Source organism: Saccopteryx leptura, chromosome 1 (assembly GCF_036850995.1).
Source record: "Saccopteryx leptura isolate mSacLep1 chromosome 1, mSacLep1_pri_phased_curated, whole genome shotgun sequence".
Classification (NCBI taxonomy): Eukaryota; Metazoa; Chordata; class Mammalia; order Chiroptera; family Emballonuridae; genus Saccopteryx; species Saccopteryx leptura.
The window spans coordinates 247,088,438-247,102,542 of NC_089503.1; the positions used below are offsets into that span (position 1 = coordinate 247,088,438).

Genomic DNA, 14,105 nt, shown 5'->3' on the forward strand with positions numbered 1-14,105 from the left:
ATAAAGTGGGGATCATTGTGGTACCTCTCTGATAGGGTGCTTGGAAATTGAGTGCTATAAAGTGATCAATTACATAGGAGTTGTTAAAGAGAGAGTAGCATTTCTTAGTAGCTGTCATGAGGTAGACTTGGGAAAGCTTGGACAAGTCTCTGAATCTCAGTTTCCTCTTCTATAAAAGGAGTAACGGCCCTGGCCGGTTGGCTCAGCGGTAGAGCGTCGGCCTGGCGTGCGGGGGACCCAGGTTCGATTCCCGGCCAGGGCACATAGGAGAAGCGCCCATTTGCTTCTCCAACCCCCCCCTCCTTCCTCTCTGTCTCTCTCTTCCCCTCCAGCAGCCAAGGCTCCATTGGAGCAAAGATGGCCTGGGTGCTGGGGATGGTCCTTGGCCTCTGCCCCAGGCGCTAGAGTGGCTCTGGTCGCGGCAGAGCATCGCCCCCTGGTGAACAGAGCGTCGCCCCTGGTGGGCGTGCCGGGTGGATCCCGGTCAGGCGCATGCGGGAGTCTGTCTGACTGTCTCTCCCCGTTTCCAGCTTCAGAAAAATACAAAAAAAAAAGAGTAACAATAAGGTCAGCTTTAAGAAGTAAAATAGGCCCTGGCCAGTGGCTCAATGGATAGAGCACTGGTGGGGCATATGGATGTCCTGGGTTCATTTCTGTTTTGGGCACCCAGAAGCAACCATCTGCTTTTCCCTCCCTCCCTCTCCCCCTTCTCTCCCTCTTCCTCTCCAGCAGCCAGTGGCTCCGTTGGTTCCAGTGTGGCCTCCCGGCACTGAGGAGAGCTCCTTTGGAGCCTCAGGCACTAAAAATAGCTCAGTATCGAGCACCGGCCCACATGGGGTTGCCACATGGATCCCGGTCAGGGCACATGTGGGAGTCTGCCTCACTATCTCCCCTCCTCTCACCTAAATTTAAAAAAAGAAAGAAAGAAAAGAAATAAAATAACTTGGACCAGGAAGAGTTGTGTGAACCCAGTTTTGCCCCATATGTCTTATGAATGACTGGGAGGGGAATTTGGACTCAGTGCCTCAGTTTACCTGCCACCCCTCTAGCCATGCCCCCTGCTCTCTGATTTGTTACTCGTGAAACTACCTTGCCATTCTATGCCACCAAATTTATGGTGGCCACACCCCTTTCTTCTGAAGGCCAATTGGTTGTTCCTGTACTAATTCTCCCCCAGCCCCTCTGCTTCTGGATTTTATTGCTAATGCCTTCCTACTGACCCCCACTCCGCCTCTCCCAGGTAGGTTGGACTTAAGCCTTTACTCTCTAACCGTCCCCCTCCAGTGCAGTTTGACAGTCCTGAGTGGGAAAGGACCTCAGGATCAGCCAAGGAGCTCCGGAGACCCTCACCCAGAAGCCCCCATCCCGCAGAGCGCGTGGACCCTGCCCTGCCCCTGGAGAAACAGCCGTGAGTGGGGAAGCTAAAGATGAAAGAGCTGGGTTAAATCTTTCCCAGCCCCATACCAGCTACAGATTCCCTGGACTGGGGGGGCTGCAGGAACTTTTGATTGATTCATTCATTCATTTCTTCAACTAATCTTCACTTGGTGCCAGAGCCTGCTGTGTTAGGTGCAAAGCAGTATCATATGGGGTCTCAATTCCCTCTGGCATCAGATCCTGGATTCAAATCACTGCTCTATATCTCCTGGCTGTATTAGTTTGAGCAAGTCACTTAACTTCTCTGAGCCTTGGGCTTAAAATCCCCAAGATGGTACATAGCTCAGAGTAAAAGAGAATTTCCTCTGCCTGACCAGGTGGTGGTGCAGTGGATAGAGCATCAGACTGGGACGCAGAGGACCCAGGTTCAAAACCCCAAGGTCGCCAGCTTAAGCGCGGGCTCATCTGGTTTGAGCAAAGCTCACCAGCTTGGACCCAAGGTCGCTGGCTTGAGCAAGGGATTACTCAGTCTGCTGTAACCTCCCGGTCAAGGCACATATGAGAAAGCAATCAATGAACAACTAAGGTGTCGCAACAAAAAACTGATGATTGATGCTTCTCATCTCTCTCTGTTCCTGTCTGTCTGTTTCTATCTATCCCTCTCTCTGACTCTCTCTGTCTCTGTTTAAAAAAAAAAAATGATAAAAGAGGATTTCCTCTCTTCACTTGGGTGGGATTTAAAAGCTTGAGAACAAAGAGACAGACATCATTCTCATCCCCAGGACAGGATTAGGATAAAACTTGGAAGAACAGGATTTTGAGGAGGTCCCAACTTTGGGCTGGGGTGAGAACAGGCTGGGAGGGTTTGGGTCTTCCCTGTGTCCCTCCAGCCTAGGACCCTTGAGGAGCTCCCTCAGCCCACAGTTTCCAGCCCTGTGGGTGTGTTTATCACAGTCGTTCCCAAACCTTGTAGGTGGGCGATACAGACCTGGCTAATTAACATTGATGCACAGGGTGAGAAGTTTTCCTCTTTTCAGTTTTCTTTCAATGCAACCACAGAGTCCCTGATGCTCATTGCTCACAACCACTACCTCTCTTTGAGCATGTTAAAGAAAAATATTAAGTGAAGAATGGTACAGGTGGGTGGAGATACAGGATGTGACAAAGCTCATGAAAGTGATACGCAAGTGATTCAAGTTGGGGAATTAGGAAGGGGGCTGAATTTCTTGCCCATGGAAGTTGCTGAGATCAAGTTTAGGTGTAACTGTTGAATTGATGGGAGCAGTTCCACATTGATGTGAGCTCAGCTGCCTCCCTGGGGAAACCAGGCTCCTGTTGAGAAACCCAAGGGAACTTTTCTCTCCTGATTGCCTGGAGGTCAAAAGTCCTTTAATCAGCTATGCCTGCACCAGACCCCGGGTGTGTTTGAAGGGGAGTGCCCTTCCTGAGACATCTGCCCCCACATACCAGGTGGTTTCATGGCCCTCTAAGCCGGGCAGATGCCGAGAACCTCCTCTTGCTCTGCAAGGAAGGCAGCTACCTTGTGCGGCTCAGCAAGACCAGCCCCCAAGACTGCTCCCTGTCCCTCAGGTGAGAACCCAGCCTCATGGAGGGTCAGGACTCAGGACTGCAAGTGCCATGTTTTCAGGTTTATTCAGTGGGAATAGAGGGATGTAGCTCCAGCAGACAGTGGGCCGAGCTTTCAGGTCAATGGGTAGGATTTATGGGACGTGTGGTTGGGGCTTCCGAGGAGACCACAGGCAAGCTTCCTACTGAGAATAAACTCCCTGTCACTGGAGGTATTCAAGAAGATGGAGTGGAAGCCATAAAAGAGATCTAGGACTTCGATGAGATGGGGAACCAGTCAGTTTTCTTTGAACTCCCCCAGTTCAAAAGTTAAAGTTTATTTGTTTGTGTCTGTCCAGGACTGGAATCTGAGTGGTCCTATAGGTATTTGAGTTGGAGACCCTGGTTCTGTGCTTCTCTGCCTAAGATTCTGAGTGTTTCTGATTACACAACATTCCTAAGGTTCTTTCTACTAGGCATCTGATTGTGAGATTCCTAAAAAGCCAAGACTGATAAGGGCTTTGGAGGCAGGTTTAAATCCTGCCTCCACCACTTTCTAGCTGGTAGTTTCTTAGCTACAACTGAATCTCTCTGAGCCTTAGTTTCCTCATTTATGAAAGGAGGATAATAGCACCAACTTCATGGTAATATTACAATTATTAAATGAAAAAAAAAGCCATGAAAAATATGTTCAAAACAGTGCCCCAGAAACAGGAAGTACTTAATTCATATTAATGATGTTGATAAAATTACCCCCAGGTTCATGATGCCACCACCAGAGATAGAAAGGAAAGGGACCCCAGACTGGGGGTTAACCAGTTGGGAGGTGACGTGGGTTAGCACCAGTGGTCAGGAAGTTTGGAGAGAAAGTGCAGTACGTGTTCCAGGGGAGGGACTGTCCCCTGGCAGGGCCTCCATCCTGCCTTGATGGTGGACAAGCATCTAAGGCATTTCTGTTGTGTGGAGCAAGCCAACACTTTGGCACCATCTAGTTGTTCACTAGAAATATTTGAGGATGCCAGCCCCAGGCTCCTAGGGACCATGATGGGGTGACTTTAGGGCTGGGGAGCGTGGGGTCTAAGGTGCTCATGGTCGCTGTAATGTTGTTCCCCAGAAGCAGCCAGGGCTTTCTGCATCTGAAGTTTGCGAAGACCCGAGAGAACCAGTTGGTGCTGGGCCAGCACAGCGGCCCCTTCGCCAGTGTGCCTGAGCTGGTGCTCCATTACAGCTCACGCCCGCTCCCCGTGCAGGGCGCTGAGCACCTGGCCCTGCTATACCCAGTGGTCACACAAAGCCCCTGCCCTGCAGCCTCTGCCCCCTGATCTGCTCCGTGAGGCTGAGATTCACTGGCTGCAAACGCTGAAGGTCTTTCTGGTCCTTGAAGAGGCCAGAGGGAGAGATTTCCTATCCCTCCAGGCCCTTCTGGGTCTTCATCAGGGCTGCCCTCTCAGCCCCCTTCTGGGTTCTAGGGTCCAGGGTTGTGTCTGAAAGCCTTCCTCTGGCCTGGAAAATAAATAAGTTATTGTGTATTTCAAGTGTCCTTTCTGGGAGGCCAGGATCCCAGCCCCTGGGCAGGATGAAAAAGATTGAATTTTGGAGGGAGAAGGGCATCCCTAGCTCCTCATTTTTGGTACAGAACTGGGGTTGGAGACTGAATTACTCTCAGGGAGGGACAAAAACTCGGAAAGCTGTAGATGATGAAGACTCGAAGATAGAAAAAAAAAAGATGGAAAAACGGAGAGAGGTCCAAGCCAGCCCCGCCCCCACACAGTCCCTCCTCCCCATTGGGGCGGGCAGCTGAGGCCTGATGCTGCTGCTGAAAGAACATCTGTCCCCATGGAAACAGCAGAAGAGGGGGAGGGGAGCTGGGACCCGCTGGTGTCACTTCAAGGTGGCTGTTGGGCAGGAAACCCCTGAGTCTGATAAATGCCAGGAAGTCCCAATCTCCCTCCTCCATTCCCATCTCCAAGCCTGCCTGGGGGGAGATTCCAGATCAGGGCACTATCTGGAGGCTGGGGGTATCACTGATTTGCTCATTGGACATGTCCCTCCAAGGATAAGAGGGGGAAGCTGGCAAGTTGACACAGAGCACTCTTACCACAATAGACCTCTCCAGCCATCCCTGGGGGCTCTGGGAACCCCAGATGAACCCTCAAATCTTTTTAGCACCCCCAAATTGTGGCTTTGCTTTCTTCATGAGCCTTTATTGGGTGTTTTGGGTGCAACAGGGGGGTCTATGATCAAAGAAATGAGGGCCGGGGTCTTAGGATGGGCTGATGGACTCCCTGACACCCCTGGAATCAGTCATATCTTTACATAGCCATTGGAGATCCCTCCCTGAGTCTCAGGTTCTGACTCCTCTTCCCGCTTCAAGGAATCTTCTTGGCCTTGGCTACCCAGAGGAGCCTGGGCCAGGAGAGATTCTGCCTGTAAAAATGGGATGACTGAATCTGGGGCAAGGATTGGGGGCCAGACACCACTGAGGGTGGGTGGGGGGGCGAGATGGAATGGAAGCCATGGCCCTGCTGGTCCTCCCTAGGGATGCCCACTATCTTCACCTCCACAGGCTGTGCCTCAGTCATCGTTTGGGCCCCCTGGGCAGGTATAGGAAGTACCTGTTGATGGGCGCTGGGGATGGCTCCTTGGCCTCTGCCCCAGGCGCTGGAGTGGCTCTGGTCGCAACAGAGCGACGCCCTGGAGGGACAGAGCATCGCCCCCTGGTGGGCAGAGCGTTGCCCCCTGGTGGGAGTGGATCCCAGTCGGGCGCATGCGGGAGTCTGTCTGACTGTCTCTCCCCGTTTCCAGCTTCAGAAAAATACAAAAAAAAAAAAGAGAGAGCCAGACTTTTTCCAGCCCATCTCTGGGGGCTTTGTCTTGGCTTCTGCATTGATTTTAGACAAAAGGCTGGAAGCAAAGTGTCCCTGCTTCTGAAAAGCATGGATGTAGGGGACAGCCTTCTCCATCTATAACCCTCTTTTTACTCCCCAGCCCCACCCTCCCTCCTTCCAGAAGTGGTAGATGGGGACACAGTCCATTCTTATCAAGCAGCTGCAGTTCCTGCCTCCACCACGTGGAGGCATTGCCTCTGGAACCATCTGCCCTCAGCACCACTACCTGCGCCTTTACTTGAGTCCTTGCGTCCCCAGGGGCGTCGGATCCAGAGCTAGGCACCCTGGGCAATAGCAGCCACAGTCATACCGCAGGCCATCCGCAGCGCGAAGAGGAGGGAGGGCGGGGCAGGAGGAGGGGCACGTGATGAAGCTTACCCCAAAAGCCAGAGATCTGGTTCATTCGTAGCCAGCCAACCTCTACCTCGAAGTGCTCATCTTCCAATCCAGCCTGCTGCTCCCTTTAGGGTCAGAGCCTCCTACCTCATGTGAGACGTTAGGGTCCCTGTTCCTGCCATGCTGGGTAAATTTGGGCAGGTGCTTGCTCTGAACCTGTTTCCTCTTCTGAAAAACAAAGCTAACATTCCTACCTTGCGGGGTTATTGTGAGATAATTGCCAACTGGTTTGCTTCATCATGAACTCAGTTACCACGGTCAAGAGCTCCAATTTCCTGGCCTGTGGTGGTGCAGTGGATAAAGCCTCAACCTGGAATGCTGTGGTGACTGGTTCAAAATCTGGGGCTTGCCCAGTCAAGGCACATGTGAGAAGCAACTACTATGAGTTGATGCTTCTTGCTCCTCCCACCGTCCCCCTCTCAAATCAAAATAGATTAAAAAAAAAAAAAAGAGCTCCAATCATCTTCATCATGACCTCCATCACCCTGATCACGAAGGGTCAATTGTTTGCCCAAGGTCATGCAGCAAGTAAATGGCGGAGTGGAGACATGCTTCCAGGTCTGTATAATTGACATGAACCCCAGCCAAAGGTTTCTTCTGTTGCAACTGAAGCCCAGCACCCCCAACCCCTTCATCTTCAGGTTCTACCATTGGCAGCAGTCCCTACGGGCTGTGAAGCAGCTGTTCAGGGGTGGGGAAGCCAGCTGTTCAGGTGGACCTGAGCCCACCTGTTCCCTCACAGCTGCCAACAACTCATAGCCTGGTGCCTCTGCTAATTGGTAATTGGCCCCCTCATCACTGCAGGAGTGGAGGGTAGCAGGACAACCATAACACACCACCCTGGAGGCAAGGCAGTGGGTGGGTCCTGCCAGCTGGAGAGGAATGGGCATCTCTTGGGATTGGGAGCCAGGTGGTGCTCTGCACCATTCTGTCTTATAGGGGCTGGGCATGTGCCCAGGGCCATCAGAAACCACTGGGGGGGGGGGAGTAAAATAAAGAAGCAAAAGAAAAAAGAAGAAAAAACAAAAATAGAGAAAGAGAGAGAGAGAGAAACAGCTGAGAGAGCAGAGCTCTGTCTGAATCAGCATGGGTCTCCTGCCCCTGCTCCAGGTTCGGCCTATAGAGGGTATTATGTGGAGTAGGGGAGTGTGTGAGCCAGGCTTCAGAGAAAGCTAGCTGCATCACTGGCTTGTGTGTGTGTCTCTCTGGATACACCTTGGCCATCTCTGGGCCTCAGCTTTCTCAACAAAATGAGGCAGCTGGCTGACCCGATCTGGAGAGTTCCATCCAGGTTTGAAAGTCAGTAACTTTCAGTTCTGGATTCTAGAATTCTCTGCTCTTACTCTGAGACTGCAAAACTCTAAGAATCTATCTATTTGAAGTGCCTGACCAGGTGGTGGCACAGTGGATAGAGCGTTGGACTGGGATGTGGAGGACCCAGGGTTGAAACCCCGAGGTCGCCACAAGCAAGGGCTCATCTGGTTTGAGCAAGGCTCACCAGCTTAAGCCCAAAGTCGCTGGCTTGAGCAAGGAGTTACTTGCTCTGCTGCACCCCACCCCACCCTCGGTCAAGGCACATATGAAAAAACAATCAACAACTAAGGAGACTAAGGAGCCACAGTAAAGAATTGGTGCGTCCATCTCTCTGCCTTTCTGTCTGTTTATCCCTATCTCTCCCCCCCTGCCTCTCTCTCTCTCTCTCTCTCTCTCTGTCACACACACACACAAAAGTGCCTGATTGGGTCCTAGACAGTTGACTCTCAATTGTAGAGCATTGGAGCATTGGCCCAGAGTGTGGATGTCCCAGGCTCGATTCCCAGTCAGGGCACGCAGGAGAGGTGCCCAGAAGAAGCGCCTATCTGCTTCTCCACCCCTTCTTTTCAACCCCCCCCCTTGCTTCTCTCTCTCTCTTCTTCTCCTCCCCTCCTGCAGCCATGGCTCTATTGGAGCGAGTTGGTCATAGGCGCTGAGGATGGCTCCATGGCCTCTGCCTCAGGCACTAACAAATGGCTCCAGTTGCTATGGAGCAGGGCCCCATATAGGCAGAGAATCACCCCTTACTGGGCTTGCTGGGTGGATCTTGGTTGGGGCGCATGTGGGAGTCTGTCTCTGCTTACCCTCTTCTCACTAAAATTTAAGGAAGGAAAGAAGGAAGGAAGGAAGGAAGGAAGGAAGGAAGGAAGGAAGGAAGGAAGGAAGGAAGGAAGGAAGGAAGGAAAGAAGGAAGGAAGGAAGGAAGGAAGGAAGGAAGGAAGGAAGGAAGGAAGGAAGGAGAGAGAAAAAGAAAGAGAGAGAGAAAGAAAGAGCCTGATTGGTGGTGGTGCAGTGGATAAGGCATTGACCTGGAATGTTGAGGTCCTAGGTTCAAAACTCCGAGGTTGCCAGCTTGAGTTTAGGCTCATCGGCTTGAGCACAGGATCATGGACATGATTCCAAGGTTGGTGGCTTGAGCCCAAAGGTTGCTGGCATGAAGCTGAAGGTTGTTGACTTGAGCCCAAGGTCTCTGGCTTGAGCAAGTGTTCACTGGCTCAGCTTGAGCTCCCTGGTCAAGTTACATATGAAAAGTAATCAATGAACAACTAAAGTAAAGCAACTATGAGTTGATACTTCTCATCTATCTCCCCATCTCTCTTTCTCTCTCTCTCTCTCAAAAAACCTCAAAAACAAAAGTTAAGATACTGCAGTTCGGTCTGGTCTGTGGTGACACAGTGGATAAGGTGTCAACCTGGAACTAAGGTCTCGGGTTGGCAACCCTGGGCTTCCCCAGTCAAGGCACATATGATAAGCAATGAATAAATAACTAAAGTGAAGTAACTATGAGTTGATACTTCTCACTCCACCCCCCTCTCTCCTTTCTTTGTAAAATCAATAAATAAAATCTTGATTAAAAAATATACTGTGGCCCTAGCCAGTGGCTCAGTGGATAGAGCATCCACCCAGTGTATGGACATCCCAGGTTAGATTTTCGGTTAGGGAACAAAAGAGCAATCTGCTTCTCGCCCCTTCCATCTACTCCTTCTCTTCCTCCCCTACCCCCAGCCAGTGGCTTGATTTGTTTCCACGTGGCCCTGGGTACTGAGGATAGCTCCAATGGAGCACATTAGCCTCAAGCACTAAAAATAGCTCAATACTTGAGCATTGGCCCAAGATGAAGTTGCTCGGTGGATCCCAGTTAGGGCACATGTGGGAGTCTGCCTCTCTATCTCTCCTCCTCTCACCAAAAAAAAAAAAAGATACTGCAGTGCTTAGATTCTAGAATCATTCGTTCCTTTCAGTTTTTTCAACAGTTTTATTTCCTAAGTGAGAACAGGGAGGCAGACAGACAGACTCCCACATGTACCCCAATCAGGATCTACCTGGCAAGCCCTCTACTGGGTGATCCTCTGCCCATCTGGGGCCATTGCTCCATTGCTTGGGAACTGAGCTATTTTTAGCACCTGAGGCAAGAACACGGAGTCATCTTCAGTGCCTAGGGCCAACTTGCTCCAACCAAGCCATGGCTGTGGGAGGAGAAGAGAGAGATAGAGAAGGGTGAGGATGAGGTTTGGAGAAGCAGAAGGTCGCTTCTCCTGTGTGCACTGACCGGAATCAAACACAGGACATCCACACACCGGGCCAACATTCTACTACTGAGCCAACTGGCCAGGGCTTCAACTGTTTTTTTTTGTTTTTGTTTTTTTTAATTTTTTTATTTGTTCATTTTAGAGAGGAGAGGGAGAGACAGAGAGAGAGGAGAGACAGAGAGAGAGAAGGGAGGAGGAGCTGGAAGCATCAACTCCCATATGTGCCTCGACCAGGCAAGGCCAGGGTTTCGAACCGGCAACCTCAGCATTCCATGTCGACGCTTTATCCACTGCGCCACCACAGGTCAGGCATCAACTGTTTTTTATTGTCACCCTCTGAAGGAAAATTTTAATACCATAAATATACTGTAAGTTTTAGTACCTCAGATACACTGTAAATGACTTTTTTTTTTTTTTTTTACAGAGAGAGAGAGTCAGAGAAAGGGACAGATAGGGACAGACAGGAATGGAGAGAGATGAGAAGCATCAATTCTTTGTTGCAGCTTCTTAGTTTGTTTTTGTTTTTGTTTTTTACAGAGACAGAGAGAGAGTCAGAGAGAGGGATAGTTAGGGACAGACAGGAACGGAGAGAGATGAGAAGCATCAATCATCAGTTTTTTGTTGCGACACCTTAGTTGTTCATTGATTGCTTTCTCATATGTGCCTTGACCGTGGGCCTTCAGCCAACCAAGTGACCCCTTTCTCGAGCCAGCGACCTTGGGTCCAAGCTGGTGAACTTTTGCTCAAACAAGATGAGTCCACGCTCAAGCTGGCGACCTCAGGGTCTCGAACCTGGGTCTTCCGCATCCCAGTCTGACACTCTATCCACTGTGCCACCGCCTGGTCAGACAGCTCCTTAGTTGTCATTGATTGCGTTCTCATATGTGACTTGACCAGGGATGGGGGGCTACAGCAGAGTGAATGATCCCTTGCTCAAGCCAGTGACCTTAGGCTCAAGCCAACAACCTTGAGCTTCAAGCCAGCAACCTTTGGGCTCAAGCCAGCAACTATTGGGTCATGTCTTTAATCGCACCTTCAAGCCAGCGACCCCACACTCAACCTGGTGTTGAGCATGTGCTCAAGCCGGATGAACCCACGCTCAAGCTGGCGACCTTGGGGTTTCAAACCTGGGTCTTCCACATCCCAGTCCAGCACTCTATTCACTGTGCTACTGCCTGGTCAGTCTGTAAATGAAATTTTAGTACCACAAATATACTGTAAATATGTTTGAGTATTATATGCATATCTATGCTATATACATAGAAAGAGTAAAATTTTCTTTGCTCCCCAAGAACCAATTTTTGCTTCCTTAGGAGTGTTACACCCCCTTGAGAACATATGCTATAGTTCTTTTTAAGTCTGCAGTGGGGTTTTTTTGGGTTTTTTTATTTTGTTTTGTTTTTGTATTTTTCTGAAGCTGGAAACGGGGAGAGACAGTCAGACAGACTCCTGCATGCACCCGACCGGGATCCACCCGGCACGCCCACCAGGGGGCGACGCTCTGCCCACCAAGGGGCGATGCTCTGCCCCTCCGGGGCATCGCTCTGTTGCGACCAGAGCCACTCTAGCGCCTGGGGCAGAGGCCAAGGAGCCATCCCCAGCGCCCGGGCCATCTTTGCTCCAATGGAGCCTCGGCTGCGGGAGGGGAAGTGAGAGACAGAGAGGAAGGAGAGGGCGAGGGGTGGAGAAGCAGATGGGCGCTTCTCCTGTGTGCCCTAGTCGGGAATCGAACCCCGGACTCCTGCACGCCAGGCCAACGCTCTACCACTGAGCCAACCGGCCAGGGTCTGCAGTGTTTTATTCATTGTTTTTGCTTTTTAATTGAATTTACCAGGGTGACATTGGTTAATAAAATTACACAGATTTCAGGTGTACAATACTATAATACATCATCTGTATAATGTGTGTTCATTACCCTGCATATGCTATATAGTTTTGGGGGCTTTTTTTGAGAATATGTTTTTTAAAGCTGGGAACAGTGAAACAAAGTAAGTGCTTAGTGTTAGGACAGAAGAAGCAACAGGAGAGAGACTGGGCAGCGCTCTGCTTTGGCTCTCTGGAAACATTATAGGGAAGAAGTGAGCCTGAGAGAGGCTGCTTTGGCCCACTGAAAAGTCAGAGGAAAGAGAGCCTTGGAGACAGGGTTAGGGAGTTAGCCCAGGGTGAGCTGATGCTGCCCATTGCTTCCCTTGTTGCAAGTCTCACAGGGATTCTTAGGGTTTAGGAGGGAAAAGTTAAAGATCACAGCTGGGAGAGAAGAAAGGCGTGGCATACTCTGGAGAGAGCCTGCCTACTATAGTTCTAAGAGCCAAGAATTTTATAGCCCTAGGATTCTAGAATGGCAAAATTCTATTTTGTGGTTGTAATTCTATAATTGTAGGTACAACAGAAATGAGTGAATATGTTGACCAAAAAGTACATTCTAGATTGTTTACTGCAGCCCTGTTCATAATAGCCAAAACATAGAGCTGCCCAAATGCCCATCAGTAGGAAGCTGAGCTGATGAATGGCAGTGGAGGCACATGATGAATACTTTACTGTAAGGAAAAAGAACAAGCCTCTACTACATGTGCCGACATAATTAAACCTTCCAGACATCATGTGGAGTAGAAGAAGTCAGATGCAGAAAAGTATATACTCCATGACTCCATTTAAATAAAATAGAAAACAAGCAAAATGGATCTATGCTGCTAGGATTCAGGACAGTGTGGTGGTGGGGTAGCTGTGAAGGGCTGTGAGGATGGTATCTAGGAGGCTGGAAATGTTAGATTTCTTTTTTTAAAATTATTTTAATTTTAATTGATTTTAGAGAGAGACAGACAGAAACATTAATCTATTCTTGTAGATGCTCTGATCGGGGATCTAACCTGCAACCTTTGCATATTAGAACAATGCTTTAACCAATCAAGTTATATGGCCAGGGTTGTTGTATTTCTTGAGCTGGGTGGTGAGTATATGGGTGAGCTCTGGCTATGCAAATTCATTGCTGTGGTCTGAATATATCCCTCTACCAAATGCATTTGTTGAATCCTAACTTCCAAAAGTGATGGTATTAGGAGATGGGGCTTTTTGGAAGTGATTAGGTCTTGAGGGTAGGGCCCCCATGAATGGGTTGAGTGGTCTTATAAAAGAGACCCTGGAGAGATCCCTTGTCCCTTTTGCCATGTGAGGACACAGCAAGAAGATGCCGTCTATGAACCAGGAAGATGTTCCCTGCCAGTACATGACTATGCTAGTACTTTGATCTATGACTTCCAGCCTCCAGGATTATGAAAAATAAATTTCTGTTGTTTGTAAACCACTCTGCAGTATTTTTTTATAGCAGCTGGAACGGACTAAGACATCCATTGAGTTGTGTGCATTCCTCTGTATGTAGGATATGCTTTAATGACATGTTAGAAAAGAAAATAAAAAGATTCTGGAATTGCTTTTAATAAAAACTCTAGAATTACATGTACTCAAGAGTCTTAATGACTGACCAGGTGGTGGTGCAGTGGATAAAGTGTCCGCCTGGGCCTGACCTGTGGTGGCGCAGTGGATAAAGTGTCAACCTGGAAACTCTGAGGTTGCCGGTTCAAAACCCTGGGCTTGCCTGGTCAAGGCACATATGGGAGTTGATGCTTTCTGCTCCTCCCCCTTCTCTCTCTCTCTCTCTCTCCCCTCTCTATAATGAATAAATAAAATCTTTAAAAAAAAAAAAAAAAAAAAAAAAAAAGTGTCCGCCTGGAATGCAGAGGACCCACATTCGAAACCCTGAGGTTGCCAGCTTGAGAGCGGGCTCACCAGCTTGAGTGTGGGGTCACTGTCTTGAGAATGGGATCATAGACATGACCCCATGGTCACCGTCTTAAGCCCAAAGGTCGCTGGCTTGAAGCCCAAGGTTGCTGGCTTAAGCAAGGAGTCACTGGCTAGGCACATATGAGAAAGCAATCAATGAACAACTAAGGTGCCTTATCGAAGAATGCTTGTGTGTGTGTGTGTGTGTGTGTGTGTGTGTGTGTGTGTGTGTGTGTGTGTCAGAGACAGAAAGAGAGACAGACAGACAGGAAGGGAGAGAGATGAGAAGCCTCAAGTCTTCTTTAGAGAGAGAGGAAGAGAGAGACAGAGAGAGAAACATTGATTTGTTTTTCCTCTCATTTATACATTCATTCATTGGTTGATTCTTTTTTCTTTTTCTTTCTTTTTTTTCAGAGACAGAGAGTCATTGAGAGGGGTAGATACGGACAGACAGACAGGATCAGAGAGAGATGAGAAGCATCAATCATTAGTTTTTCGTTGTGGCACTTTAGTTTATTGATTGCTTTCTCATATGTGC

General features: G+C 49.3%; 1 protein-coding gene across 2 annotated transcripts in view; it reads left to right on the forward strand.

Annotated features, from left to right (window-relative positions):
- The window catches only part of SHD (Src homology 2 domain containing transforming protein D), a 30,741-nt gene extending 26,269 nt beyond the window's left edge, over positions 1–4,472 (forward strand). For both annotated transcript variants that reach the window (XM_066344540.1, XM_066344531.1), the window contains 3 exons: positions 1,285–1,408; positions 2,848–2,967; positions 4,058–4,472. In XM_066344540.1, the coding sequence (XP_066200637.1) occupies positions 1,285–1,408; positions 2,848–2,967; positions 4,058–4,265 (452 nt within the window). In that variant the 3' untranslated portion in view covers positions 4,266–4,472. The remainder of the gene's footprint in view (positions 1–1,284; positions 1,409–2,847; positions 2,968–4,057) is intronic.
- The last annotated feature ends 9,633 nt before the right edge of the window (positions 4,473–14,105 follow it).